General features: G+C 39.1%; 1 protein-coding gene across 2 annotated transcripts; it reads left to right on the top strand.

The window, feature by feature from the left end:
* Positions 1-3,366: 3,366 nt before the first annotated feature.
* kcnip1b (Kv channel interacting protein 1 b) lies at positions 3,367-27,384 on the top strand. 2 transcript variants are annotated; one of them, XM_026182429.1, is made up of 10 exons: positions 3,367-3,436; positions 3,522-3,861; positions 4,263-4,488; positions 22,643-22,767; positions 23,912-23,981; positions 24,064-24,134; positions 24,227-24,334; positions 24,424-24,528; positions 24,986-25,048; positions 25,809-27,384. In XM_026182429.1, the coding sequence occupies exons 3-10, from the start codon at positions 4,401-4,403 to the stop codon at positions 25,854-25,856; spliced, it is 678 nt and encodes a 225-aa protein (XP_026038214.1). In that variant the 5' UTR covers positions 3,367-3,436; positions 3,522-3,861; positions 4,263-4,400; the 3' UTR covers positions 25,857-27,384. The 2 variants fall into 2 exon arrangements, with proteins under 2 accessions (XP_026038214.1, XP_026038215.1); XM_026182430.1 differs by lacking the exons at positions 3,367-3,436; positions 3,522-3,861; positions 4,263-4,488 and adding an exon at positions 15,662-16,340.
* Positions 27,385-27,766: the final 382 nt, after the last annotated feature.

Here is a 27,766-nt window from a genome sequence, read left to right on the forward strand (position 1 = left end):
GGGTTATGACGTTGATGAAGGGCTGTACTAATAACTATGCCACAGAGCACACTCTCTAGAAGTGGTGCAGAAATTAGACCAGTGAATTATCCAAGTTCTATGTGTGTTGACATTGCCATGGCTACTAATGGTCTCTGCGGGGCAGACATGATTACAATGAGTATGTGGATGAAGCAGCAGACGAGAATGCCAATGGGTGACTTTCTGGATTCGCAAGGTGCTTTGCAGCTTTGTTGGAAAGCACATCTAATGATAAAGCAACCTGTAAAGAAATCTCATAACAGAAATTCGTGAACTTAACATATCTTTTATTTCTTGCTGGCTTCATAGACTGTATATAAGACATGGAAATAGCCACCATGACATAAGCCACTGTGTTGACTGAACTCTGATGATTAATGAAGATGAGGGCTGTTTCCCTATAGACTCCCATACAATCAGAAGTGTTTCTGCAACCAGCTGAGTTGTCCCTGTCTACCCATTAAAAAGAATGGCAGGTTTAAAGCACTTTTACGCTGACTTCTCTTTTCAGCTTGTAAATTACTGCAATTTTGTTGCTACTGTGTCTGACAGCTAGCTTGAGTGCCATCCATTAAATACTCCATATCCTTTCTGTAATTTTCACAGAAGTGTCCATGAAACAAAGGCTGGAACTTGTGGAGGAGCAGTTGTTGTTTGCACATACAGATAAGGCTGCAGTCTGAATGACTGAAGGGAAAGAAGCAGGTTTCTGAAACAGTTACAATCTCCAGACGGCACAAAACATGGTAGAAAGGAAAGTTGCAAGTCACCCTGTGATTTAACTGATGAGTTGTCTCTTGCTAATCATAAATCTGAAGACACTGAAGAAGAGCTGAAGTGTACCATAAGCAGCTTTTAATAACTCCTTTAGAACTAAAGCAAGAAAAGCGTACACAGAAATAATGGGGAGGATACATCAAATCTTAGATGCTGGATTAGCATTTTCACCACTTCCATCTTGGACCAGCAGTGTGTGAAACTTTTTCTCATTCCTGAAGACTTGTCAACCTCAAGTTGCTAGCCAATGGCCATGGATAATCCTCCATTGTGAAAGATAGTATAACCAAGAATTAATAAATCTGACATTTTTTAATAAATGTGACATTTTTGGGTCACCTTAATCCAGTGGTTCCCAAACTTTTTTTGCTGGGCCCCCCTTTATTTTACATGAAAAATGCCCCCCCCCCCCCCCCCCCCCCCCCCGCGTGCACACACACACGCACTTACACATCCTCCAACCACACACACCCATATTCTGCTCCATTGCGGTTTATTTCACACCTCAAACATTTAGTAAACAATTAAGCAAATACAAGTAATCTGCAGGTAGTAATAAAATAAACTACTAACTCTTTTACGCTACGTCCACACCTACAGGGGTATTTTTGAAAACGCAGCTGTTTCGTCACCGAAAACGGAGATTTTTTAAAACTCCTTTTTTGCTTTTATGTGTGGACGAGGAATACAGAGTTCGTCACGCAACGTCAAAGGTGTGTGCCTTTTGTTATTGTTTACATGAGATAGATTGCAGAATGGCAGATAGAGACGAAATACTGTTAATCTGACTGTCTTCAGGTTTTACATGCAGTTACTGTCCCTCCATTTACAAAGGCAGAGGCCTCACAGTGTGATTATTTTACGTGTAGTTGTTTTTTTCCTGTGTAATAATATTCAACATTGCTATCAATACATTTTTCAAAAAATGCCTCTCTGTGCAAAATGGGTTTAAAAACATAAACAACTGTAGGATACTGTTTGTCCGTGATTTGAACCGAGGGAACAAATCGTGGCAGGATCAGCCTGATGTTATTTGTATCCCACTGTAACTTTACTGTATAAAGAGCTAACATCTCCAGGAGTAGTTAGTCATTACAACAAGTGTTTGTGAACTAAAAATCAAGAATGTGGGATACTGTTTGTCCATGATTTGAAGAGCCCAGCGGTGCTCCTGACGAAGGGAAAACCAATTCTGCAGGGGAGACCTACCTTTGCACTTGTGCAGGTGAAACCAAAGGGAAGATATGCTTCACCATATTTTCTAGTCTTTGGCTTAGAATGAAGTTGGTTTGGAAACATATTCAGCTATGCTTCATCTCCTGCTTTGCGTTTCTGTGGGCGCCCAGTGCTAGCAGTGTCCAAGCATTTTGTTGTTTTCCTGTTATGTGTGTTCTTGTTATAATAACGCATTATGATACTGCAAAAAGTGCCTTTTCATATTTTCTAATTGAATTTTGATTGCCGATATCCTCCACATATTCTTTTTGGCAATGTGGCCAGCTCTGTGCTTCTATTTTTACCATGCCACTCTTTGAGTAAAGTGCACCTCCCATGGGATCAAAGCAGAATTGTGCGAACAACCACCTCAAGTCACGAAAGCTATGGTCTTACTTAAGCTTCCTTTATTTTATTTATTTATTTATTTTCTTTATTGTACGAATCTATTGATGATGACATTTAGGATGAAGATAGTATCAGACAGAGACTCACAACAATATTCCACTGACCTTGGAAGATAAATAGAATCTGTAAACATTAAATAAAGACGAGACAGGATGGGGGGGGAGAAACACAGACAGAGGAAGTACTGCGTCATGCTCTCCCTGAGCATTTCCCCAGGTCACTGGAGTGAGAAACATAAAGCTCTGTCTCCAAAAGCAAACTCCCAGGCTTACATAACCTGTTTTGGAGTCATTTGGAGATAGAGTAGACTACTGTGTGTTGCTTGCTTGAAAGTGAATTTGGCACAGAGCGTGGTTCTGTCTCAGCAAGGATTTAGTCTCATTTCTGATAGAAGTTTGATTAAGAAAGTGACAAAAATGTGCATGCAGTCTGTGCATGTTACTCTCCATATTGGTTAATGATGAACACGATGAAGGTGATCAGGTAATAGTGTTCTGGTATAGCTGCTGTTTCATTATGCATTTTAATGTCATTTCCTAATTTAGTTTTATTCCATTTGTTTCATGTGGTTGCATGGTATTTAATTGAATACATTCTGGGAAACCTTATACCACACGAATGCACAGTATCATCTTCTCATCTTCCTACCTGTTTACACCAAAAAATAATCTTTAATGGGTACGACAAGGTTTATGATAATAATAATATTTAAACACTTTATTATGCTAAATAAAAAACATCACTTTTTTAATAATTCAAAAATCTCAATGCAAATAACTGAATTAAATAAATCAGCTGTTTGCAAGGTCAAAATAATAGTATTTCACATACAATTAAAATTCCAGGCTTAAGTCTTGGCTTCATGAAGCACACGTGTGCTTTAAAACACATTCCTGATGTTTTATTAGGAAAAGGTTACATTTTAATACACTGAGTGTAACTGCAGAGGACCAAGAGTGCCCACTTTAATATAAAGCGCTCTGTTATTGCAACATGGAGAGGATCTGGAAACTCCGTATGGAACCTTTTATACATTGAATTAGTGCTCCAGTTATAATCCACCATGCTTAACCTTTATTTGTTTCTTTTGATTGATTCAGCCCAGTTGGTGTATCGTGCAAATATACAGGATCAAGAAAAAGGTAAGATAAAGCACATCAACCAGACTAAGAGCAGAATGTGAGACAGGAGGAGGGAGCATCGAGGAGGCAGGGTGGGTATAGTGGTGGCTGCTGGCGCTCTCTGCAGTACAGATCTGCTGAGAGCACCAGAGCAGAGCTCCTCGACAGATCACAGCCGCAGGGTTCCCACTGCAGTTTAGAGGGAAACCTTACACCAAAATATTATACAAGGGGACAACAGTCAGAACAACTAACAGGACAGAAGGTAAAGGAAAGTGGAGGACAAGAAAAGAAGTGATGAGACAAACTGACAGAGGAGGTAAGAAGCACTGCATGAGGTTTTCTGCTCTTTCTTGGACCGACAGAACTTCCAGGGGGGCGAAGCGCTTTGTGTTCTACTTTTAGAGTCCTTTTAATTATTTATCTTCTCACTTATTTTGGTCTGTGAAAAGCAACTTTGCTTTTTAAAAAGTTTAACGTAAAGGTCTGAAGCCAGAGAACAGGAAATGTTGAACATTTTCTAGTTGTTTGGGTACTGCTTGTGTATATTTGTATATTTTTCTTTTGAGTGTTTCTGCATGCCTTTCTGAATGAGAGAGTGGAACACGCCTGAGTGCTTTAGGTACTAATGTGTGACAGCTTGGAAGCATATTGTAAGTAAAATTGTCTTGCACATAAGCTGTGGAGCAAAGGCTTAATCGTATCCCTTTTCTTCACAAGGAGCTGCTTGAAGGACCTCATGATGTCACATGAAGCAGATTCGTTTTTGTGATAACAATCACGGGAAACATTAAGTTCAAACATTCCTTGAGATACATTGAAGAAAGTCTACCCATCTGCCACTGCATCTACCTCAGGATGGCTGGCTGTACCAGCCGCTGCAGACAGGGGGTGCTCAAATTAATCCAGTCCCTGCAGAGATTGGTCTCAGGAACCCTCACAAAAGGTACTTTGTACTGATGCACTCACGTATTCTGAGCCTCTTGAGTGTTAGCTAACTTAGATACAGTGAGGTCTTATGGGTACTCCTGTGTATGCATGTGAATTCAGTTCAGTTCCTTTTTCTTTATGTGGCAACACATCACAAGATAGTTTATTATTGCCTTTGAACAGTTAGGCCAAACTTTACTTGATATAGAAAAATGAGTATTCCCTGTCACCAAGCACTTGGCAAAAAGTGGATGGATGTTGGACATTTTCCACCACCACTCTCTCTCTCGCCCCCTACAAAGCAATGCTTTGATCAGCTTAATGTTGTCTTCCTGCAGTTGATCTAAAATAATTTGCTAGTAAGTGTCCCTGTTTTCTGATATCCTGTTTGTTGTACTTTATATCAGTGACAGATTTCAGCTGCCTTCTAATAGCACTCAGTTTTGCTTTAATTAAAGAAGCTCAAAGATTCCTAAAGATATATTGAAGAAAGCCTACCCATCTGCCACTGCCTCTACCTTTCTCAAGCATAATTTATACGTCTGTGTTAAACTTAACGTAGAGCCTTTAACATAGCTTATGAAAGCGACAGATACTGTTGCCACGGTGAGCCCCATTTGCACTGCAATTTCACCACCAAAACATCAGCTGACGATGGTGTTGATCCATTCGCTCCAGTCTATTTCAAAAATGGTGGCAGAAGAAGAATTATCCAGAAATGAGCGGGACAAAGTGACAGTACAGATCACATTGCAGGTGTAGTCGATGCAATATGTCGCAACATTCCTGAGGAGGGACACATCAGCTTACAGAGTAGGTTATGCTGTAGGTTATAGTGCAGGGTTTCAGAAAGGATTATGGTTATAGCGTACCTACGAAACATAATTCAGTAGCCACATGCAAAACACAACAGGAAATAGCTCGCTTCGTACTACTGGAAATACTTTGTGTGGGTTGTGAAGAAGCCGCCCGAATAGACTGCTCAGGAGACAGCACAACTCGGATGACGCTGTGTGTAGCCCACAGATCAGTTATTTGTGACACTGTCCCCTGGTGACAGAAAACAGCTACAGCATGTAGCTGAAAGTCTGCAATTCTTTCCCGTAGAATCTGCAAAAGCGATGTTTGAGCCATTTGGCTAAGCCTGGTGGGGGGGTTTGTTTTGTTTTGTTTTGTTTTGTTTTGTTGCATACAACCACAGGTTTCCTAAATCTTTCACACTGCATAGCCAAATACCTACCCAAATGTGGTGCCATAGTCCTAACAAGGTTCAGGCCTGCAGTGCGTATGTGAAAGTGGTTGTAGGCTCAAGTGTTGGAATAAGAAGGCCTATAGGAGAAAAGAAGAGCAGTGAGAAACAACAAGCAATCAATACTGGGCAGGTCGGTGAGGCTAGTAGCTGCAGATCCAAAACTTACAGCCAAGAAGCCAGAGATACTTGTAGAAAGGTACAAAGAGAAAATGCGGTGGAGAGAAAACACAGAATTGAAATGCAATGATGGCATAAATCCACACCGAGTGAAAAACAGGAAAAGAAAGGGGTGCCTGTTAGTCCAAGCCTAGCAGCAGAAATCTGTCAAATTATGATCCCATCATTCATTCCGCTGAAAGTTCATATTAAGACTGTAATAGGATTGTTTTTCTGACATAGATTTAATTTGAATTCCACGATTGAGCCATTGTGTGGTCTATTAAGCAAGAGGCACATGTTCTGTCATCGTGTCTTTAAAAATTACAGTTGCTACAGTTGCAGGAAAGAGTTTATGAATCCCTTGTACTTTTTTTGTGTTTAAATTTCTGCATTAATATGACCTAAGCATAAAAGCTGTAAAAGCAGATAAACCAAACCAAGTTAAGGAAATAATGCAAACATTTTGAATGTTGCTATTTATTCACACAGCTTTATGTAACTGTCTGGAACATGGGAACTGATACACTAGAAATGTAACTTACACATTCAAGCCCTACATGTCATATATTTCTTCATTGTTTTTAAATCATTCTTCAATCTTTGATCTATGTATGATGTGTTGCTAAATTACATTTTTGTAAAGTGTCTTGCAAAAAAACCTGAATGATACTAATTTAGCGTTTCTTATAGGTTGCATAAAAATGCTGTTTTTTACTGTGTTAGCTTACTGTGCTGAAGCATAAACGTCAGTACAGTACTACATGTGTTAACAGTTGGTGTTGGGTTAGGTATATCAACCTTTTGAATTTGAGGGAAAAAGTTGAAATTTTGAGATTGCAAACCCAAAATTTTGAGATAATAACCAAAAATGATTACATTTTTGGTTATTATTGAGGACCACCTACAAAAAAAAATTGACCTTCCATAAATTATGTGACTTATCTTTAGCTAATAAGATATTTCAGATATGTCAATATTTCATTTGGACATATCTGTATACTTTTAATTTTCATCTACATCTAGTAAGCTTTGCTATAGAGACTCACATGTGCAGAAAAACACAAGTAAAACAAACGCCAGGAAATTCTCCTTCTTGTATGACATGCATGCTTTGAGTGGCTTTGAGTTAAATGATGAGGTCATTTAACTCTCATCTGCACATAGCTCACAGGCTGAGGCTGTGGTGTACTCTAAACTTCTTCTATTCATCATGCTTTAGTGCTTGTTTGCTTTTTCTGCCCCTTTCTCAGTTATAGTTAAAAAGTTACTTTTCACCTAAGCTGCAAAAATCAAACGCTGAGTCACGATGTCAGAGTGCAGCTGCGAGTATGTCACGACTAAAAAAACACACACAAACACAGTACTGCTCTCACTTTCAGAAGAACCTGTGGTCTGATATAAATTTAAAATTCACCCTACGCACATGTATGGAGCATAAAATATTTGTGCAGGTGCAGGCAGCGCTTCATTTTAACACTCGCTGTGGGCCACAAATTCCAAATTTATGTATTTTTACCACTTCTTTACTTTTCCATCTAGAAGCATTTGGATACTCTTACTATCTACCTCTAAATTATTTGCAGCCATAAGCACTCTGAGAAATTGATTTTTCACAGGGCAAAGAAAGAAACTTGCAAACTGAGAAACACATCAGATACTGTCAACAAACTGACAATGACAGCATGATGCCTGAATTGTACGTTTTTACACATAAACAGCTACTATCATGCATAATGAAGGATGAATCTGTTGACACATTTCCCACAGCTTGTGTTACAAATGCAAATATGCATTTACAGGAGCAACAAGCTCAATGTTTTTCATTGAATTAAGCAGGAATCCAGCCAGGCTTAGGTTTATAATAATGAACTAACCAAAATCTTACTTACTCTGTTACATGTGCAGTGTTTGTCCAGTGTTTTTTCATCTGCAATGAGAAAAATAGTATGTAAATCCTTTGTAGCATGAACCTATGTGATATAAACTGGTGTTTTAGTCAGCCGCTGAGCTATTCTAAAAATTATCCAACCAACTCATGGCAGTGAGTAGGCTGACTATCTAGGTCATGCAACACAATCGCATAACGTAGCTATTTGACTGAAACAATCCCAAACCTACTTTTTTATGGTTAGGAGCTAATCCTTTACCAAAGGAACGAAGGATTACAGTTTATAGCAGACTTGGTTATCAAGATGATATCTGGTTCTCTCATTATTTGTAGACGTTAGTTATATTTTTCTTTGCATTCTTAAAGGATGCATAACTGATCAAATGTAATGTAAATTATGTTGAGCATCCACTTGCTTGATACTGTGCATCTGGACATTTGTTGCTTCTGTCCAAAATGTTCTATTGTGCTTCGCTGACCTTTACTGACTTAAAGTTAAGATGCGTGCGCATTGGGCAGCATAAGGGCCGAGTCTTCATTTAGCTTCATAATTAAATGTCACAGAGTTAATTAAGAGCCACTGGTCAAAATACATTTAAGTGGTCTAAACGGGGATTTAATAAATCTATGATTTTATGCCACAGTGGGGGTTTTAAACCTTTGGAATTTTTACATTTATACAATGTTAGTTTCTCATTGCCATAGCTCAAGATGAACAGGCACAACTATCCATCCATGCAAAAACACAGGCAAACATAATATTTCTTCCACGTATCCAATTCAGGGTCACAGGAGGAATGATAACAAACATTATTCAAAGTTTTAAACATCATAGGTATTAATTTGATTTTGGTGCTTACATGGAGGGGGTTGATCTTGTAATGTGCGGTTACAGCATGAAGTAACAATGTCTTGTTTAGCTTTGAGCCCTTCCTCTGCACAGTTTAATTATAATCAGATTTCACAAGCACTTGCTTCCAGATTGCGGCAGAGGAAGACCGCATGCTAAAGTATGCACGGATGAAGACATGAAAACATGCACATATGTTCTCATAAACATTAACACACAAGCAAGCTATTTAGAGCTATTTTAACAGCTATATTCTATGTTGTTTTTTGCATTTTTCCTTGCATACACTATAGACAAAAATGAACTGTCTTATCTTTAGTCTTATGCCTTAAGTCTTATTAAGTTCAGCAGCATGCATATTCATCCTCAGACCTTTAAACATTGCAAACCAAGTGAGGATACAGTAGTTATGATATGCCTCGGGGCTGCAGCTGACTTACTGTTATTCCTGTTTCTAACATTACATTGTACTTTATGCTCTTTACATAGTGCTTTCCTTGTAAAATAAAAAAAAATAGTTTCCATGTAAAGATACAAAGGAGTAGCACTAGTAGCTTCAGTGTTTTGACAGTTGCTCTGACCTTGCATTCATGTTAGTGCACATTTAAAAATGGCTGTCCTCCCTGTTGTTATAAAAAGAGACAGTGACCTCTCACAGCACATTTTAAAAGCAAGATGGCAGAGTGCAGCCTCAAACATTCAGCTAGAGGCAACTTTTTTCGAATTTTACAGCACGTGAGAAACCAGCTAAAAGGCCTCAGACAAAGGGAGGGACTTGTGAGGTATATTTTGAGTGAGTTATATATATTTTGCTGTGACGTACTGATGTTGTAGTGCAACATCCAGGGAATCTGAATGTCAAACCTAATGGGAAATCTGATGCTGTGCATTACCTGACAAAGTAAAGAAAAACCTCTTTTTGAACTGACGGGACTCTGACAGAATGACTGACAAGGAAACTGGAACAGCACACAGATTTAATTTTATTAAGGACAACTTTTAACAAATACTATTTCAAACTTTTTTTTGATGTGTTGTTTAACCACAACAGCAGACATACAGTTTAGCTTTAGGAAAAAAATGTCTGTGTTTTTAACGTTGAATGTATTTAAAAGAATTTCACAATTAAAACAATATCATTTCTTAAATACCACAAGACCACTCCCAGATCTGAATGGTAAAAAAAATAGATTCAACACTACCCCATCAATTTGCATGAAAATATATATCCTCTATTTCGAGATAAAAATTGTGGCATTGTTGCTGAAATGTCCCTGCTGTTTTTGTAAACAAGCAAAGTTTTGTACCTACGAAACAATCACCTTTAGATTGCTTGGAAGAATTAAAACTTCCATCCTTTGCTCATGATCCATCTCTATCACGTTTCCTGAAATTCAGTTAGCGTGTAGATGTAGGCTGTAGGTGGGTTTGTGGTTGCATGTCTTTTTTTTAAAGATGGAATAGACTCCACCCATTCCACGGCCCTAGGTAGGAGCTGAAATGGATGGATAGATGGAAGGATGGATGGATCATTTGCAAGCAGCTTCTTCCCTGTAAGCATGTTTTCAATGAGGTCTGTTGTTGTAATTGTTTGCCAACACTCACACAATAAACTACAGAGTTTATAGTTTACTATAGCCACAGCTTACTATGGACCTAGAAAACTATACCCATAAAATTAAATTTGCCATTATATTCAAACTCATGAGGTAAAGATTATCTTTATCACAACTTCAACATCTACTTTTAAAATTTAGTTCACATCATGCAATCATGCAAACTGACAATCATCTTTGTTTAGATACGGGAAACGAGACACATCGGGGGGAGCACATAAAAAATGCATGGTTCAACAAACACAATAGATTTATACTGTCTTTTGTGTAGACCCAGGTCCTGAAAACACGAAGAGTGCAGGTAAAGACAGAAACCTTTCCTACCCGACCTCATGCTGCACCTGTCTCTCACTATTACAAGTCACATGTGTCCTCTAAGAGCATAACCTTGCAGCAGTGGTTCTGTCACCACACACTGCAGAGTTAGATTCAAATCTATGGCTCAAGCTCTTCTAACGTAGCATCTATTTTGTTCAAAACCCGCATAAGAGTTATCTGGCATTAAGCTCCGGTTTTACAACCATCTTCCTTAAAAAAAAAAAACTTTCTCCTCTGATTCTTTCCCTTTTTTTGTGACTGTAGAATCAGTGGATTGGAGCTGACAGTGTGTGTCTCTGCTTTTAATTTTTTACATCACCTCACTACATACTTTTATGTAACCGTCTTCTTCTAGATTTATTTTTATCTCTTGCTCTTTCCTCCTCCGTGGGTGTGTACCATTACTCCTGTCCAGCCACGTTGTTTTACTACTTGGTATTTATATGCAGAATCTCCTATGGTTAGATGGCTATTCGATCCAGCGAACAGTATGGTTATGTTTGCTCAGCCACATTTCTGTGGAATTCCTCTTTCATGTTCATATTTAGTAGTTCCCTGAGGATTTTTGCATGTGATGCATTAAATCGGGAGCAAAACTTGTTTTGAATGGTGACATGAGCTGCTGCTTGCATCAGGAACTGTTACGCTCTGCTGCCATCTGTCGTTTAACAAGTAACTCCACAGCATTAGAAACTTGAGCTCATGTGTTAGAGTTCTCTGCTGAGAAAACCTAACCCTCTAATGCACTTTGTATCATGATCAATACTTGCCATAAATTCAAAACGTTATGGACAAAATTCTTTTTTTGTCTAAAATTAACATTGTTGTTAACAAAAAGGTGCCAAAAATCTCCAATGTATCAAATGTGATATAAAAAATATATAATAAATATATAATAATTTCACACAACATGATATAGCAAAATGATTTTTGTGGATTTTGTTATGGGGTTATTAAACATCTCAGTTCCAAAAAATCTGAATTTTCTGGCTATTTTTGATGGGTTTTGTCTTGCAGGGTTAAAAACACTTTGTAAGAACATTCACACTAAATTTGTGACAGTCTGTTTTCAAGATGCTTGATGCATTTTCGGGGGTTTTTTTTAGTATTATTATTATTATTATTATCTAGCCTCCTGAAATAAAGCATCATTTTGCACTCACAGATAACTTAATACACATTTCAAAGTGGCAAAAAGGGGAGCTGTGGGTATTCGCCTAAAGATTCAAAAGTCATCAAATACAGGTAAATCAAAAAGATGTGATGAAAGCCAAAGCAGCTTCATTAATGGTGAATGCATAATAATAACCACAATTAATAAAAACGCTTTCAAATTTAGTACATATGATAAATAGTCTTCATCAATAATAATTGTATCATGTATTTTAGTTTATTATTTCCAATCTGATCTTTGTTATCACATCTGACAACAAACAATGACACTTAAATCTAGATGCTTAACATTTTATTCACCATACTGTGAATTTGTTAACAATTTTCAAATGTTACTGAGATTTGTTATATAGCATTCATTACAGATAAGTGACTCCAGTCTCAGTGTTTGGATTACAATTAGCATCATATTGTCACAGATACACACAAAGGTTGAGCCACAGCTTTCTAATAAGACACAGTCTTCAGGCTTAGTTTTTCTTAAATCTTTAAAAGTTAAAGCTTAAATTTGTATTCTTATATTAATAAATAGTTATTACAATAAAAACAAGCTTTAATCATCAGTCAAACCTTGAAAATGATACCATCCAATTAATCTTTATATGACGCATTAAATCAGTGATTCCCAAGGTGTAAGCTGATGGCATCTGGTGGGCCATGAAGGTACTGCAGGTGTACAGGTCCATCCATCCATTTAATTTTACTTTACAACAAATGCATTTCTAATTCTTAATTTTCATAAGAGTCGTACATTTTGAAGATAGGATTTAATTTTAAAACTATCTCCTTTTAAACATTTGTATTATCATATATATAAAAATAAACATACTTACTTTGAAATCATATGAGATGGCTTCCTGAGATTATTCTATTAAAACGTTCCTTATGGAATCCTAAAGAATCATTGTAATTCAGCTTATTATATTAATAATGGCATTAATAATAAGTAGTATGTAGTTGTATTAACAGTAAAATATATATTACCCATTTATGTTTAGTTTATTTGATTTTGTATTTCATAAGAAACAAAAGTAATTAATATACACAAATTTACTTGACAGTGAAAAGCACCACAAACTCCAGGAATGTCCCCATTTTTTCCAGAAAGCTGCTATACTAGCTTCAAAAGCTGTTGTGTAATAATTCCCATCTCAGTAGTAGCTCTAAAAAGGACACAACTGAATGTCAGGTTAAAGAAAGAAGACGAGACGACATAATTTAAAGATGCAAGTTCTTGCATAGTCAGACTAGAAAGCCACATGAGGTCTGAAACTGCTGTCTCAGCCCACTGGAGGGAAAGTGATTCCTGTCCAATCATCATTTGGTTCACTTGATTTACATGGCAATTGCAGGTTGAAATAACTGTTAGAGGAAGTAGTAAGAGGAGTTTAATGATAACGATGAGCTGCCTTTAATGCGTGCATGAGCATGCATTCATACAGAATACCAAAAGCAGATGGAGCAATGAAACACTTTGGGAAATAAAAGGACATGTGGCAGTGAAAAGAACAGTCTTTCATGTGCACTATCATTATTTGCATTCAAATTACAGGATTTCTTGTGAATGTGTTATTTTAACCAGCCACCGAGCACACAATGCACCAAATCCCTACAGCATGTCTGATATCTGATGAATCCACAAGAGGACTGGCCCATGTTGGGCTGCAATGTGTGTATGCTGTGTGGCGGTCAAGGGCAGAGCCCCTGGCAGGTCAAACCCCAGCTGTTGAAAGTGGTTGTTGGGGCATGGAATATTACCTCACCGTAGAGTTAGGAGCTTGAGCTCTTGCAGTTGAGAAGTACTGGCTAGATATAGTGGGATGCAACTCAATGCCCAGGTTAGTTCTGGATGTCAGGCTGGACTCTATTCCAATCTTAGAGACCAGATGCAGGGGTGTGTATACTTATCTCTTGGTTTTGCTGCCTGTATGTTGGGTTTTTCGTAAGGGAATCGTGTAATTTTCCAAAAGCATAAAGGGATTTTTTTACTGGAACCAGGAGCAACTAAATCTAAACACACAGTATAGGCAGTGCACAAATGTGCCTCTTGCTTTGCTCAGGGCATACTGACTATGCAAGAAAGAGCAAACAGTTGTGTCAGCTGTGTTTCAGAACCAAAGATAACACCTCTCTCATCTCATATTTTTATTTAAAAAAAAACACTAACCAAAGTAGCAATGGAAAACAACATGACTGATAAAATCATAAATAATGGCTGATTAGTGTACAAGGTCCAAGTGTGTCCTTCCCACTGTTTGTAGAAGGGGTTGTATGTGAATTAGAGAAAAGATTTTGAAGAGATTATGAAGCCAGACTGCAATGCAGCGTCCTTGAATGTCTGTCATAGTGCAGGGTGATATGGTGCACTAAGACTGTTCCAGATGGCAAACATCTGTCACAAGGATTACACCGGGTTATTTAGTAATCGGAATACTTAATTTCCCATCGCAAGTGTGTGAGTGTGACTGTCTGTATGTCAAGCAGGTTATTTTTGGTGAAGATTATAAACGAGTTAGAAACATCTGTGACACAGTTTACGAATTCTTTATGCTTCCTGAATTATCCAAGAAGGAAAAATAAATACTACTGAATTGAAGAAGGCAGAGAAATCATTACATGAAAGTCACTATACAGAGGGACTATATTTGAATGGATGAAACTGGGATACAAGAAAAATTTAGGACAGACACTTGATATAAAACATGATGGTCCTTAATGTTTTGCAGAATGCCCCTCGCTCAGCTCTCACCATCTTGGCTTTATTGATTTCAGACATCAAGTAAGCAGTAGATCTTGATAACCCCCATTCACTATACAGTCACTTATCTTATTGACTATACAATGATGATCATCTATTTTACTCAAAATTAGATCACAGTTTAAAAAACATACATCACTGTGGATTCTCTAAAAGCTGGGGCTACTAATCTGGTTACTGGGGTTGTAAAGTAAGCAGTAGGGTCGTTTTCTCATTGACCGGCATGCAATCAGACTTATTTTTGGAGCCAAAATAGTTGACCTTTTCTAACCTTAAGAAAAAATCCTTAAATTTGCTTCACTTTTCAGATCCAGCGGCTACATCCATCTAACTTCAGATAATATCTAAGTTGAGAGAAGTTTAAATTATTTTAGAATTATGCATGACTTCATGTTTAATTATTTAGTCCATGTTAAGTTCTTTTTCTCAGCACTACCCACACAAAGAAACTGAACTGTACAGCTGATCTAGGGTCAGGCTCCAGAGTTAGGTTGTAAAAAATAATCTGTACTCCCATACAGTGTGGATTTGATCATCATTATTATCATTTTTGCTCATGGATCTTGTTTTTAATACTCAGAACAGAACATATAGACGTCAACTTTCAAGAAACAAGAAAGCTGAAACAGCACTGAAAAAATGGCCCTCAATGAATTTTTTAAAGTGTGAGAGGGTTTTCTGAACCTCGCGTGCACAAACACAGACACACACATACACAAACAAGGAGCGAGACAAAGGCAATACATTTTTTGGTCGGCCGCCAGTAGAATATTTGATTGGATGCAATATCATTCACATTTTTTCTGTGTGTATCTCAATGTTTTTACAAGCAGCTTACAAAGACTGAGCTAACTGCCCTTCAAGTAGCTTCCATAAACTTAGACCATTTGAATTCTCCTGCAGAAATCCACAGTGAAATCTAAATTTTACGCTTTACTGATTATCTATTTTTTGTTGCTTGTGTTGTTTGTGCTGCAATCCAGCAACCCTGCTTTATTTTCTGAGTTTGAAGGAAAACAAGCATCACTCACCCCCACAGCTTTCCATCCCACGTTACACGCAGTCCACTCTGTGAAGATTCGTTGGCACCGTTTAATACAAATGTTCTTGTTTGTAGCACATTTGATTTGTTTTTTTTTCTAAAAATATTTCTTCAAAATCTCACAATTAACTTTAATTCTTTCTAGATAGAGAAAAAGATGTGCTCCTTTATCCTGTGGTGAGTTAACATAGGCATGCACAAATGCCATCCCAAGTGGGCAGTCTTACATATAGCTACATCCTCATTATGGTACACACTTCAGGGAGCAAATTGCTCATTTGGAGTAGTAACCACTGGGTTGAGAAAATACACGTGTGTGCTTTAAATGCACACACTTCACATGTCAGTAAGCGTTATTAGTGACTACACCACTCTACAATACCACAAGGGCATGAGGAGGCAGGGAGCTCGAAAGAGTGGGGGGGTAAAGGCTGACAGATGAGTAGAGTGAGGCACAGAACAGAGGGAGTGGCGCAAAGAGGCAGGAGCAGCTTGTGCGTGTGAGTGTGTGTGTGTGTCTTTGGAGACAGGGATCAGAAATTCAAGAGAGTCAGCTCAAAGAGGAGAAGCGTCCCCCCGTGACAGATCTGGACCCAGTGAAAGGACTTGACAGGGGCAAAAAAAAAAATCCTGTAAGGTACAGAGCCGTGGAGGGAGGCAGCGACGGGACGACAGGCTGACAAAATCGTGAAGTAAATAGAGGGACTATTACTCTCTGGGTTGTTTTGGCCGGCCTGGCTTCCACAGTGACAACATGGGTGCAGTGGTGGGCACTTTGACCATGCAAACCAAACAGCGGAGACCATCTAGAGGTACGTCGATGTTAGTCACAAAGAGAAGAGATGGAGACGAGACAAAAAGAGCAACAGAAAGCTAGACCAAACTGACAGTAACACTAAGATCGTAGTGTTTGTACACCAGCTGCCAATCATGATATGTCTTTGTTTTAGTTATTTTCTTTGCTTATCCAATGCAAAGAGACTTTATGCTTTCACCCTGTTTTTGCCAAGTGATTTAATTAATTGAACTATGAAGTTAAAGGAAAAAAAAAAGTGGATAATGAATCGTGGAAATGTTACATAGGTTTAATGAAAAGCCAGTAGTGCTGATTCTGTTTTCTCAAACAGAAATCTACAATGTTTACTTCTAGAAGTGGCAGCAGTATTGTGGAGGGTGAAGCATCTCTTACTCACGTTCAGTGACGAGGTACAGCACTTGTGCGGAGATAATGATTTAGAGACAACAGGATGGAAGAAAGATGTCCTTGAAAATAACAGAGCAAAATCACTGCTCTGTCTCTGTAATTATGCCTGTGTGTGTTTGGTGCATGCCCATCGAACGCGCCAGTGAGTGAGTGAAACAGAAACAGAGCGAGGTTTTGGGCATTTGAATTAACACGCAGCTCACATATCATACCTCTCCCTGGCCTTATGCTTGAAAAGCCTGTTGTCATGGAGACTGGGTTGTAGGGGCATAAAGGGAGGGTGTGAGCGCATACTCCACCAGGTTGAATGATGAATTTATGGCAGCGGGAGATCGAGATTAGAACCATGAAAAGGCAGCAAAATAATGACTTTTTAAAAAGACATTGATGAAATGCCCCACGGTATGAGGGTAATGCTTTAAATGCAGATAGGATGAAACCGCTTGTCTGTGTTTTGATAAGAGCCTTTAAATGACCTTTCAGCAAAGCAGGTCATCTAGGGATTGTTTTTAGCTCGAAGTAAGTGGTCTGTTAAAAAATGCGTTGTGGTGCCAGCTGTGAGGAGGTATGTAAGATAGGACAGATAAAGTCTGATCCTGTAGGGGATAAACAGGGACCACAGCCACACAAGAAATGAGACTCAGAGGTAAGCTACAAGTAGGATACAAAATATAGCTTGTTCTAGCAATACTGCTCATCACTGAGTATGCATAAATGCTATATATATATATATATATATATATATATATATACACTGAACAAAAATATAAACGCAACACTTTTGTTACTGCTCCCATTCCCCATGGGATGGACGTAGAGACCTAAAATTCATTCCAGATACACAATATAACCATCCCTCCCAAACAGTGGTCACAAATCAGTCCAAATGTGTGGTAGTGGACACATCTGCTATATTGAGATAATCCATCCCACCTCACAGGTGTGCCACATCAGGATGCTGATCTGACATCATGAGTAGTGCACAGGTGTACCTCAGACTGCCCACAACAAAAGGCCACCCTGGAATGTGCAGTTTTTTGCGCTATTGGGGGTCTGGGGACCCAGAACCGGTCAGTATCTGGTGTGACCACCATTTGCCTCATGCAGTGCAACACATCGTCGCATGGAGTCTATCAGATTGTCAATTGTGGCCTGTGGAATGTTGGTCCACTCCACTTCAATGGCTGTGCGAGGTTGTTGGATATTCGTGGGAACTGGTACACGCTGTCGTATACGCCGGTCAAGCACATCCCGAACATGCTCAATGGGTGACATGTCCGGTGAGTATGCTGGCCATGCAAGAACTGGGACATTCTCAGCTGCCATCTGCCCTGAACAATGTGAACCATGATTCATCCGTGAAGCGCACACCTCTCCAACGTGCCAGACGCCATCGAATGTGAGCATTTGCCCACACAAGTCTGTTACGGCGACGAGCTGGAGTCAGGTCAAGACCCCGATGAGGACGACGGGCATGCAGTTGAGCGTCCCTGAGACGGTTTCTGACAGTTTGTGCAGAAATTGTTTGGTTGTGCAAACCAATTGTTCCAGCAGCTGTCTGGGTGGCTGGTCTCAGACGATCTTGGAGGTGAACCTGCTGGATGTGGAGGTCCTGGGCTGGTGTGGTTACACGAGGTCTGCGGTTGTGAGGCCGGTTGGATGTGCTGCCACATTCTCTGAAACGCCTGTGGAGATGGCTTATGGTTGAGAAATGAACATTCAATGCACGGGCGACAGATCTGGTTGACATTCCTGCTGTCAGCATGCCAATTGCACGCTCCCTCATTGCTTGTGGCATCTGTGGCATTTTGCTGTGAGACAAAACTGCACATTCCAGGGTGGCCTTTTGTTGTGGGCAGTCTGAGGAATCACGTAGGGGACTATGATTTTGACCCGGCTCAGTGACTTCTTCAACTTTTGTCCTCATGGCTACAGACACCAGAAGGCTGCTGGATTAAAGAAACCAGATATAATCTCATAAGTAGCAGGCTTTAGATAAACTGGTAGGATGATTATATTTGGAACAAGGCTAGCTGTTTGGGCAGTCGGCTGCTTCCGTGAAGTTAAGAGGACGAAAGAAGAAAAAAGGGAAGAAGAAAGCAAAATCATGCCAAAGTCAAAGCATGCAGAACTGTAAAAAGTGTCTGCCTTGATCTTGGTGTTTCCAAAACCAGATGTGATGAGAAGGAGGCAGATCTGAAGGACACTGCACACTCATATGGTAGTAACTTCCTAATCAAAATATAACATCAGCCTATAGGACATACTTTACAAGATGATGTGATAGATAATGTTAGATTCAACTATGACTTGAAACTAGTGATTAAGACCATAATTTATAAGGAAAACCAAGAGTAATTTTCCCATAGACTTCTACATGACCTTCATTTTCATTAGTGCTGCAGTGTTTGCCACTGACTGCGTAAGAAAGCATGTACACGCACTTTCAATTATCAGCACCATTTCAGCGTCTCCCACCTTCTTCCATTACATGCTAATAAGTGATCACATGCAGAGCAGTTGTTGCACCATTTATAACAAGACTCACTGCAAAAGTCTGCAGCATTTCTTTGTCTGAGTCTTACTCTGCGATCAAATAATTCTGTTATATGATATGATATATTCAACAGGTTTTTGAAACCCTCAGGCAACATATTCTTTTGCTGACTGTGCTTCTGAGCCCAGTTCAGCTCTCGTTTCTTCTCGGTGTTATTCTGTGTTTTCCCATTTTGCCTTTTGCTGTTCTCCTTCTTGTCTCTTGTTTTTCTTCACGCTCTGCCACCTCTTCCTTCCTCTCCTCCCAGTCCTGTCTCAGCTTTCTCTAATCAACACCTCTGCCTTTTCATCACCCTCATTCCATTTCATCTGTTTCTAATCACACTGTCACATTAACAGGAAAGAGAAATCAGCCCACAGGAAAGATTAGTCCACATAGGTGGAGTCTTAACAGCACCTTTGTCTTTCTGTTTTCATGTAACCGAGAGACTTTTAGTCACAGGGAAAATATATGTACAAATTGTGTTTGACACCTTTAAAAAATGGTTGATCCAGTATACCACCACTGCTCACATTTATTATGGCTATCTATCTCCATGACAACATGAGTCAGTGGGTTGGAACTGGAGCTCAGGGGAAGATGGAAGGGAGATTGAGAGAAAGTAACGCATTATATGTTTGCATGGTAATGGACACCATGCTATCTCACCACTGACAAATAGGCCATGTAAAAGTGGCAGATTGGGGTAAGAGGCAACATGTGTGTCTCTAGTGAACATTTTATTGCTATAGTTTCCCAAGCATGTGGAAAATCTCATTGAAATGACTACTCCCTAACGGTTTTTATAGCTGTGTCAACCATCCTGTCCAGATGTAAGCAGTATTTAAACCTTTAGTGCATGTTTTTAATAAATGAAACAAAGGAGAAAATACAGGAGAATAAAGTTAGCATCACAATAATAAAAAGAAAGCTGGCATGCTTATACAATAATAATAATAATAATAATAATGGATTGGATTTATATAGCGCTTTTCAAGGCACCCAAAGCGCTTTACAATACCACTATTCATTCACTCTCACATTCATACACTGGTGGAGGCAGCTACAGTTGTAGCCACAGCTGCCCTGGGGAAGACTGACAGAAGCGAGGCTGCCATATCGTGCCATCGCCCTCTGGCTTGCCCATACAAGTGCAACTAGCTGACTAAAATGTTAGATTTAGCTTGTTAATCTAGGACTTTTTTAGCACCTTGTATCTACATAGCTATTATAAAATTAATGTTAGCTATCTATTAGAAATACTAAACAGCGTAGCAGATGGGTGTACCTTCGGAGACATCCATTTTTAAGCCTTGAGGTGAGCATTTTTGGTCTCACCATCATGTTGTTTGAAACTGGAAGTGACAAGCAAGGGTGGGATCTCACTGTGAAAGTGCACACTGATTGGCCAACAGCTTTTCAATCTTCCTCTACCAATGAAAATACCATGAATAATTCTCCTTTCTGACACTAGAGAATAAAAAAGATAAAAACTAAATAAAAACTTTTAGCTAACAACAGTAGCAAGCCACTGTTGTTAGCTAAAGCACTTACATGCATAGTAATGTTACAGCGTTCTGAAAGTTTGTTACCTCATTTTGCAGAAATGTAGTGGACTAAAACTGACATCCATCCATCTTTTCATTTATTTAATTCAGGGTTGTGAGGGAGCTTGGAGCCTATCCTAGCCATCCAAGGGCAAAAGGCAGGGTGCACCATGGTCAGGTTCTCAGTCTGTCACCGAACTAACACAGACAGAAAGACAATATTCTCACTAACACCTATGGGAAATTTAGAAGCACCAATTAACCTGACCCCACTAACTGGATGTCTTTGGATTGTGGGAGAAGCCAGAGAGAACCCAGACAAACAAAGGGATAAAATGCAATCAGCACACAGAAAGGCCCTGGCTAAATGGTGGATTTGAACCAGAACCTTTTTCCTATGAGGCAACAGCACTAACTAACACATTGCATATCCAACTACTAACCAGGCCTGACCCTGCTTAGCTTATGGTATGGACATAAGCTGGAATTTTGGCATTATCGACTTATTTGACATATTCCGTATATGACTGTTAGGATCCCACAGTTTCACTACATTTCCTAGTCACGGGATTTTCCTAGAAGTTTATTTCTCCTTAAAGTCACAGTTTTTCAGTTTAGAAATTCATAAAAACCTATTCTGGGTTCTGTAATCAGTCTGCAGTCCATTTCACACAGAACGTTTAAGTAAGTTTTCTATTTTTCACTAGCAGACAGAATTGACAAGGATCGTCTCTCCCACTCAAAAGTCAATGAAGAGCCGGTAATTGCTTTCCCCCCTGGTGTAGGTGGGACTTAAATGAAGATTGCACCTGTTACGACCGAGAATGTGGCTGCAGGCAGTTCTATAGCTGTGCCTCTTCTCCTGTTTCCTGTTTAAAATTTAAATCACAATGGCCTCTGGCATAATGATGTATGCTACTTGATACAGTTTCATTGTTGAGGATTAATCCTGACACCACTCATGAATGGGCTGAAATGAATGAGTCATCACTACCATCCAAAAAAAAGAAGAAGAACAATGTAGTCATGTTAATCTCCTTTTCTTCGTGTCTAATCATCTGAACTGAGTCTGAATCCATTAGGAAGCTTATTTGTTCTCACGTGTGTGTTTTTCAAGTTAATAACATAGGTGATTGAGAAATTCTGGGAATTGATAGTGTGCTTTGTCCACACTTTTGTGTCAAAACAATTCATTCAAGGACATATCATCTAATAATACCTGCAGTCTCAACAATGCATTTCAAGCCACAGACCACCCTTTGTAAATAGGCCATCTCTATACCTCACACAAAGCGTCGGACTTCAGATTTTTCTTCACCGGGGCCCACAACAGCCACTGGGAGTTTTCTTCTGGATATTTGTCCATGTTTGTAAAGCCGCTGCCCTGTAGCATGAGATAGTCACAGTGACAAACACTTGCCCACAGCAGCATCTCTTCAGATCATTAACCACCATCCATCTCCACAGGACTGGGCACTGAGCACCATGTTGCCATTAATAAAATGCTTCAGCTCCTAAGGGGAAACCTAATTTGTCAAGTAGATGAAGTTCTCCACAAATCCTTCCTTTGTTCTCTTTTTCCCTCATCCTCCCTTATTTTTCTTCTGCTTCACTCCGAGAAGCACTTTTTTATTCTCTTTGATCCCACAACATTCGTTGCAGACTTAACATTTTCAAGCTTCGCTGAGTCATCTCTTTCCTGTATTTAAAAGCCATCATATTTCTAAATCCTGAGTGGGACATACTGTTAAACAGACAGCGTGTAAATGTTGAGGCTCACATACATCTTCTTTTTTTAAACTGCCTCTCTCTTACCCTTCCCTGTAGATAAAACAGATGATGAGCTTGAGATGACGATGGTGTGCCACAGACCAGAAGGACTTGAGCAACTCGAAGCCCAAACAAACTTCACCAAGCAGGAACTGCAGATCCTCTATCGTGGTTTTAAAAATGTAAGCACACACCAGATATTGTTATTTTAAAAAATGCAGTCATACTAAAATGCACTATATTGCCAAAACTCTGTTCTATTCCATTCTAAGTATTGTTACACCTCTCTAAATCACTGAGGCATTGAAGTGTTTCAATCACTTCCATGGCCACAGGTGTATAGCATCAAGCACATAGGCATGCAGACGGCTTCTAAAAATATTTGTGAAAGAATGAGTTGCTCTCAGGAGCTCTGGTACTGTGCAAAATGTCCAGTTGTGAAATTTCCTCACTACTAAATATTTCACAGTTAACTGCTAGTGGTACTATGACAAAATGGAAGAGATTGGGAATGACAGCAACTCATTAAGTGGTAAGCCGCATAAAATTAGAGAGTGGGGTCAGCAAGACTGAGGTGCATATTGAGCAGAGGTCGCTAATTTTCTGTGGAATCAACTGCACATGTGCTTCATGTGGCCTTTGCTCAAGTAAAGCACACAAAGCGCTTCATGTTCTTTGGACTGAGAAATCGTGCTTCTCCAATCCAATGGATAATACTGGGTTTGGCAGTTGCCAGGAGAGCAGTACTTGTCTGACTGCATTGTGCCAGGTGTAAAGTTTGCGGGGGAGGGGGTTTCAGGAGTGGGGCTCATCCTTTTTGTTTCAGTGAAAGAAACTCAGTGTTGTGGGAACAGTTTGGGGATGACCTTTTCTGTTTCAACATGACTGCGCACCAGTGCGCAAAGCAAAGTCCATAAAGACAAGACTGAGCAAGTTTGTTGTAGAAGAACTTGACTGGTCTGTATCTCAGCCTAATCTCAACCTGCCAGAACACCTTTGGGATGAATTAGAGCAAAGAATTCAAGCCAGGCCTCCTCATCCAACATCAGTGTCTGACCTCACAATTGCACTTCTGGAAAGAATGGTCAAACCTTCCCATAAACACACTCCTAAGTCTTGTTGAAAACCCTTCCAGAAGAGTTTAAGTTGCTATTGCTACATAATATTAAATGCCATGGATTAAAAATGAGATGTCAGTTATGTACATATGCATGTGAAGGCAGACAAGTGAATACTTTTGGCAATATAGTATATGTGTGCATCACATCATCAGACAACCAAATTTTCATTGAGTAGAATAACTGTAGAGTCTCATTTCTTCCACAGGAATGTCCAAGTGGAGTTGTGAATGAGGAGACTTTTAAACACATTTATGCACAGTTCTTTCCTCATGGAGGTCAAGTACACAGTTTTTAATCTTTTTTATTGCACTATGAAGCTTTTCTTTTTTTTACACTTTTCTTCCATGTGTGTTACAGATGCAAGCATGTATGCGCATTATCTGTTCAACGCTTTTGACACTGCAAACAATGGTTCCATAAAGTTTAAGGTACAAAAATGGACAAAATGTTAGTTATTTCTTTAATTTTCTGCTCTTTTTTTAATTTATGCTTTCCCACTTCCCTGATCTATTTTGGACAGGATTTTGTAATGGGACTATCTATTCTGCTGAGGGGAACACTAAGGGAAAAGCTGGAGTGGACGTTTCACCTGTATGACATCAACAGAGATGGATACATAAACAGAGAGGTGAGACTGTGTTGTTACAGTTTTAACTGGATATTATTTGTTATCTCAAATCTTTGTCTAAGCATGACATGAATCTCCTGTTCTTGCAGGAAATGACTGAGATTGTGAGGGCCATATATGACATGATGGGCAAGTACACCTACCCTGCACTGAAGGGAGACGTTCCACAGCAGCATGTGGATGCCTTTTTTCAGGTTCATTTCAAATTCAAATTCAAATTTTATTTGTCACACACACAACCATACACAGTATGATGTTTGGTGAAATGCTTATTGCTGTGCAATGCCCGACCATTAAATGACAGTAAGAATTGACAATAAAATTTACAGATTTACAGATTACTACAAAATTACAGACAACAAGCCATACTATTTGTTTAAATTGGATCAACTCCCTTTATGGAGTTTTTTTCACACTTTCAACTTAACTACATTTTTCAGTCTCGTAAGGTTTATAAACCCTAGTGTTTACACATTATGAAAGGAAAGCAGACTTTTAATGTCTCTTGTCATAACCCCGTAACTTCCCAAGAAACCTTTGTTGGTTTATAGCAGCTTTGTAGTCATTATTAGATTGTTTCATTAGGGTTAGGATGCAAGGCAATGCCACCAGAACAGAATCAACAAAATAAAAATAACTTTTTCTCTACAGAAAATGGATAAGAACAAAGATGGCGTGGTGACTTTGGAGGAGTTCATTGTAGCCTGCCAAGAGGTCAGTATTCTTCTTCATGTGTTTTTGTCAAATGAATTATATTTTAAAGAATTAAAATATAATATGCATAAAAAAGCAACTAGTTTCTTACTTAAGCTTGTTATTCTAGTCGTGAAACCACCACTACACCTGACTCAAACAGCCTCTCCTCCACACAGTCCTCATTCATAAAGTGGTCTACAAACGCTAACATTACGGCTAACAGGTGGATTTTCCCATTTCATTGCAGCTAGCTAACAATTAAAAGCCACTTACTGTTTGAAAGAGTGAATGTGAACAGTATATCCTCTGTTATTTAAACATAAAACTAAAGTGACTCTTTTAGATTGCTTTTTAGATTTTGTTTCTTTGTTTTCTATTGAGTTATTGGTTCTTTTAGTAGTTAGACTTACATTAAATTATATTAGCGATCAGCAGCAACCAACTAACGCACTGACATCATGTTATGTACTGGTGCAAGATGGCACTATACATGTTATAAAAACTTTAAACACTTTTTTTTAATCCAGATTCACAGACATTGTTAAATCTGGCCCTTTTTTAGAGAAGGACTCAGTGGTGTATATTAGCCTGAATACATGCAGTGTTAATAGTGTAAATAGTGTAAAGTGTAAATAGGCCTACATAATTTCACCATTACTTAAATTTTTTTATGTCAAAAGTCAAGCATAAGAAAAACCACAATCCATCAGATGATTTCATTTCACAGACACAGGTATTCAAAATAATTCCATACACCATTTGTCTTATTTCTCAACAGGATGAAACTATGATGAGATCCATGCAGCTGTTTGAAAACGTGATGTAGAACAAGCGGAGAGGGTGGAGACAACCACATGGAAAAATGAGAGGGCTGAATGTGAGTGCGTGTGTGTGGATGCATATGTGCAGTACATCCAGTCTCTCCTCCTCCTCCTCCTGTTTTATCCAGCTGTGGTCAGGATATAGGCTGAATCCCCCACAATGACTTGTATGAAGGGACTGGACTGGGATGCTCTTTAGTGCTCCTGACGAGTTTCGACACACAACACAAAGTGACTGATGTGACAGACATGGATTTTAACACATTCGTCTCTGTTCTGTCATGAAGACATGAAGATTGGCCTGTTAAAGATAAAGCTGCTCATCCATTATGAGGCTGCTCCTGACCAGCGAAGGGCAATGTGCTCAAGAAGCTGATCGTTTTATTTTATTTTTTGCCAAGAAGCAGTTGGGGTTTGTTTATTTTTTTGCTTTTTTTTTTTTATTGTTTTTTTGCCAAAGTATGATTGCATGCTTGTTTTATTTCCAATTTTTTTGACAGATTTGACCATAAGTAAATCTATACTTGTGTCCCATCCATCTTGCGGTTGACAGATATGAGATACCGCAAACGTTGTACGTTGGTTTCACTGATGCGGTGACCCTTGTAAATTTGTGCTGGCCTGGATGTCGCTTGTGTGCTGAGTCTGTGTTATGCTCGTCTGTCCAAAACTTACAGTACAAGTCAAATAATTTTAAAGCAGCACATTTCCTGGGTCTTACATGGTGTGTGTGTGCTTATCTTTTCTTTTCTTTTTTTAGTGAAAAAGAAACCAATTCATTCTTTTTTTTCATGTTTTCATCTGCTGCTTTTCGGCTTGTGGTCAAATTGGTGTATTGTCAAAAATGTGTTTTTTAAAAAGATTGAAAAACGAACAGGAATAAATTTTAAACAGAATTATGAAATGCCCGCAAATCAAAGATGTTGACGAAGAGGCTTATTAGATGTTCATTTGCACAGATGACAAGTAATCGGGATGTGACTCTCAAATGGAGACAGCGATGCCACAGAAGAAGTTTTGTCCAAAAGACATCACTGTGTCAGAAAAAGCAAGATTTTGCTGCTGGTCCATTCCAGCAAAGAACTGAGAAAGCTTCTGATAATCTTGCAGGGAAAACCGCTGAATGTCAGCTTTGGAATGTGATATGACACTGAGGACAGCTCCATTTGTAATAATGAACATTTGGCACTGTGTCCTCCATTTAAACGAGGACAGTGATGTCACACTGACGTACATGGTACACCGAAAATAGGGTTTTTTTCTGTAGCAGTAGCCCACTGAAGGTTTCCTGTGACTCGTGGTGTATTTAAATGCGCCACCATAATAGAAAACTCACAAGACTATCGTAGTTTAGGCACTAAAATATTAATTGCTGTTCTTTTTCGCAGTCATTAGAGAGGCTCTTTTTTCTGCACCGTGCGACCGTGTGACATCGCAGCCTCAGGTCTTGGAGATCTTATTTTGGAATCAGATTATTAAATCTCACCAACAGGTTCATTCTAAGCCATATGAATAAATGTGTCCATTCTTAAATTTGAGTGGTGTGCTACTTTATACTGGTGTGCCTATATTTTTGTATGCTATTAAAAAATGTAATAATTATTAGAGCAGAAACCTAAACAGATGAGTGAAGAGCACAAAAACACAGGGCAGGCTCTAAGGAGTCACTGAAAAATTTAATGAGTATTGTTACGGCCCTAGCAGGGCCTCCTGAAACTACTCTTGTATGGGTGTGGTGTTCGCTCTCCGCCTTCTCCTGTCTTGCTCTACCCCTCTGTCTCTCTCTTGCTCTTCTCTCTCCCCAGGACACAGCTGCTGTTCATTGGCCTCATTTACCACCTGGGCCCAGTTAGCAATCACCTCTCCTAGGTCATATAAGCTGGGGATGAACTGGGTATGAGAGAGTGTTTTTTCT

The sequence above is a fragment of the Astatotilapia calliptera genome, chromosome 10, assembly GCF_900246225.1.
Source record: "Astatotilapia calliptera chromosome 10, fAstCal1.2, whole genome shotgun sequence".
Classification (NCBI taxonomy): domain Eukaryota; kingdom Metazoa; phylum Chordata; class Actinopteri; order Cichliformes; family Cichlidae; genus Astatotilapia; species Astatotilapia calliptera.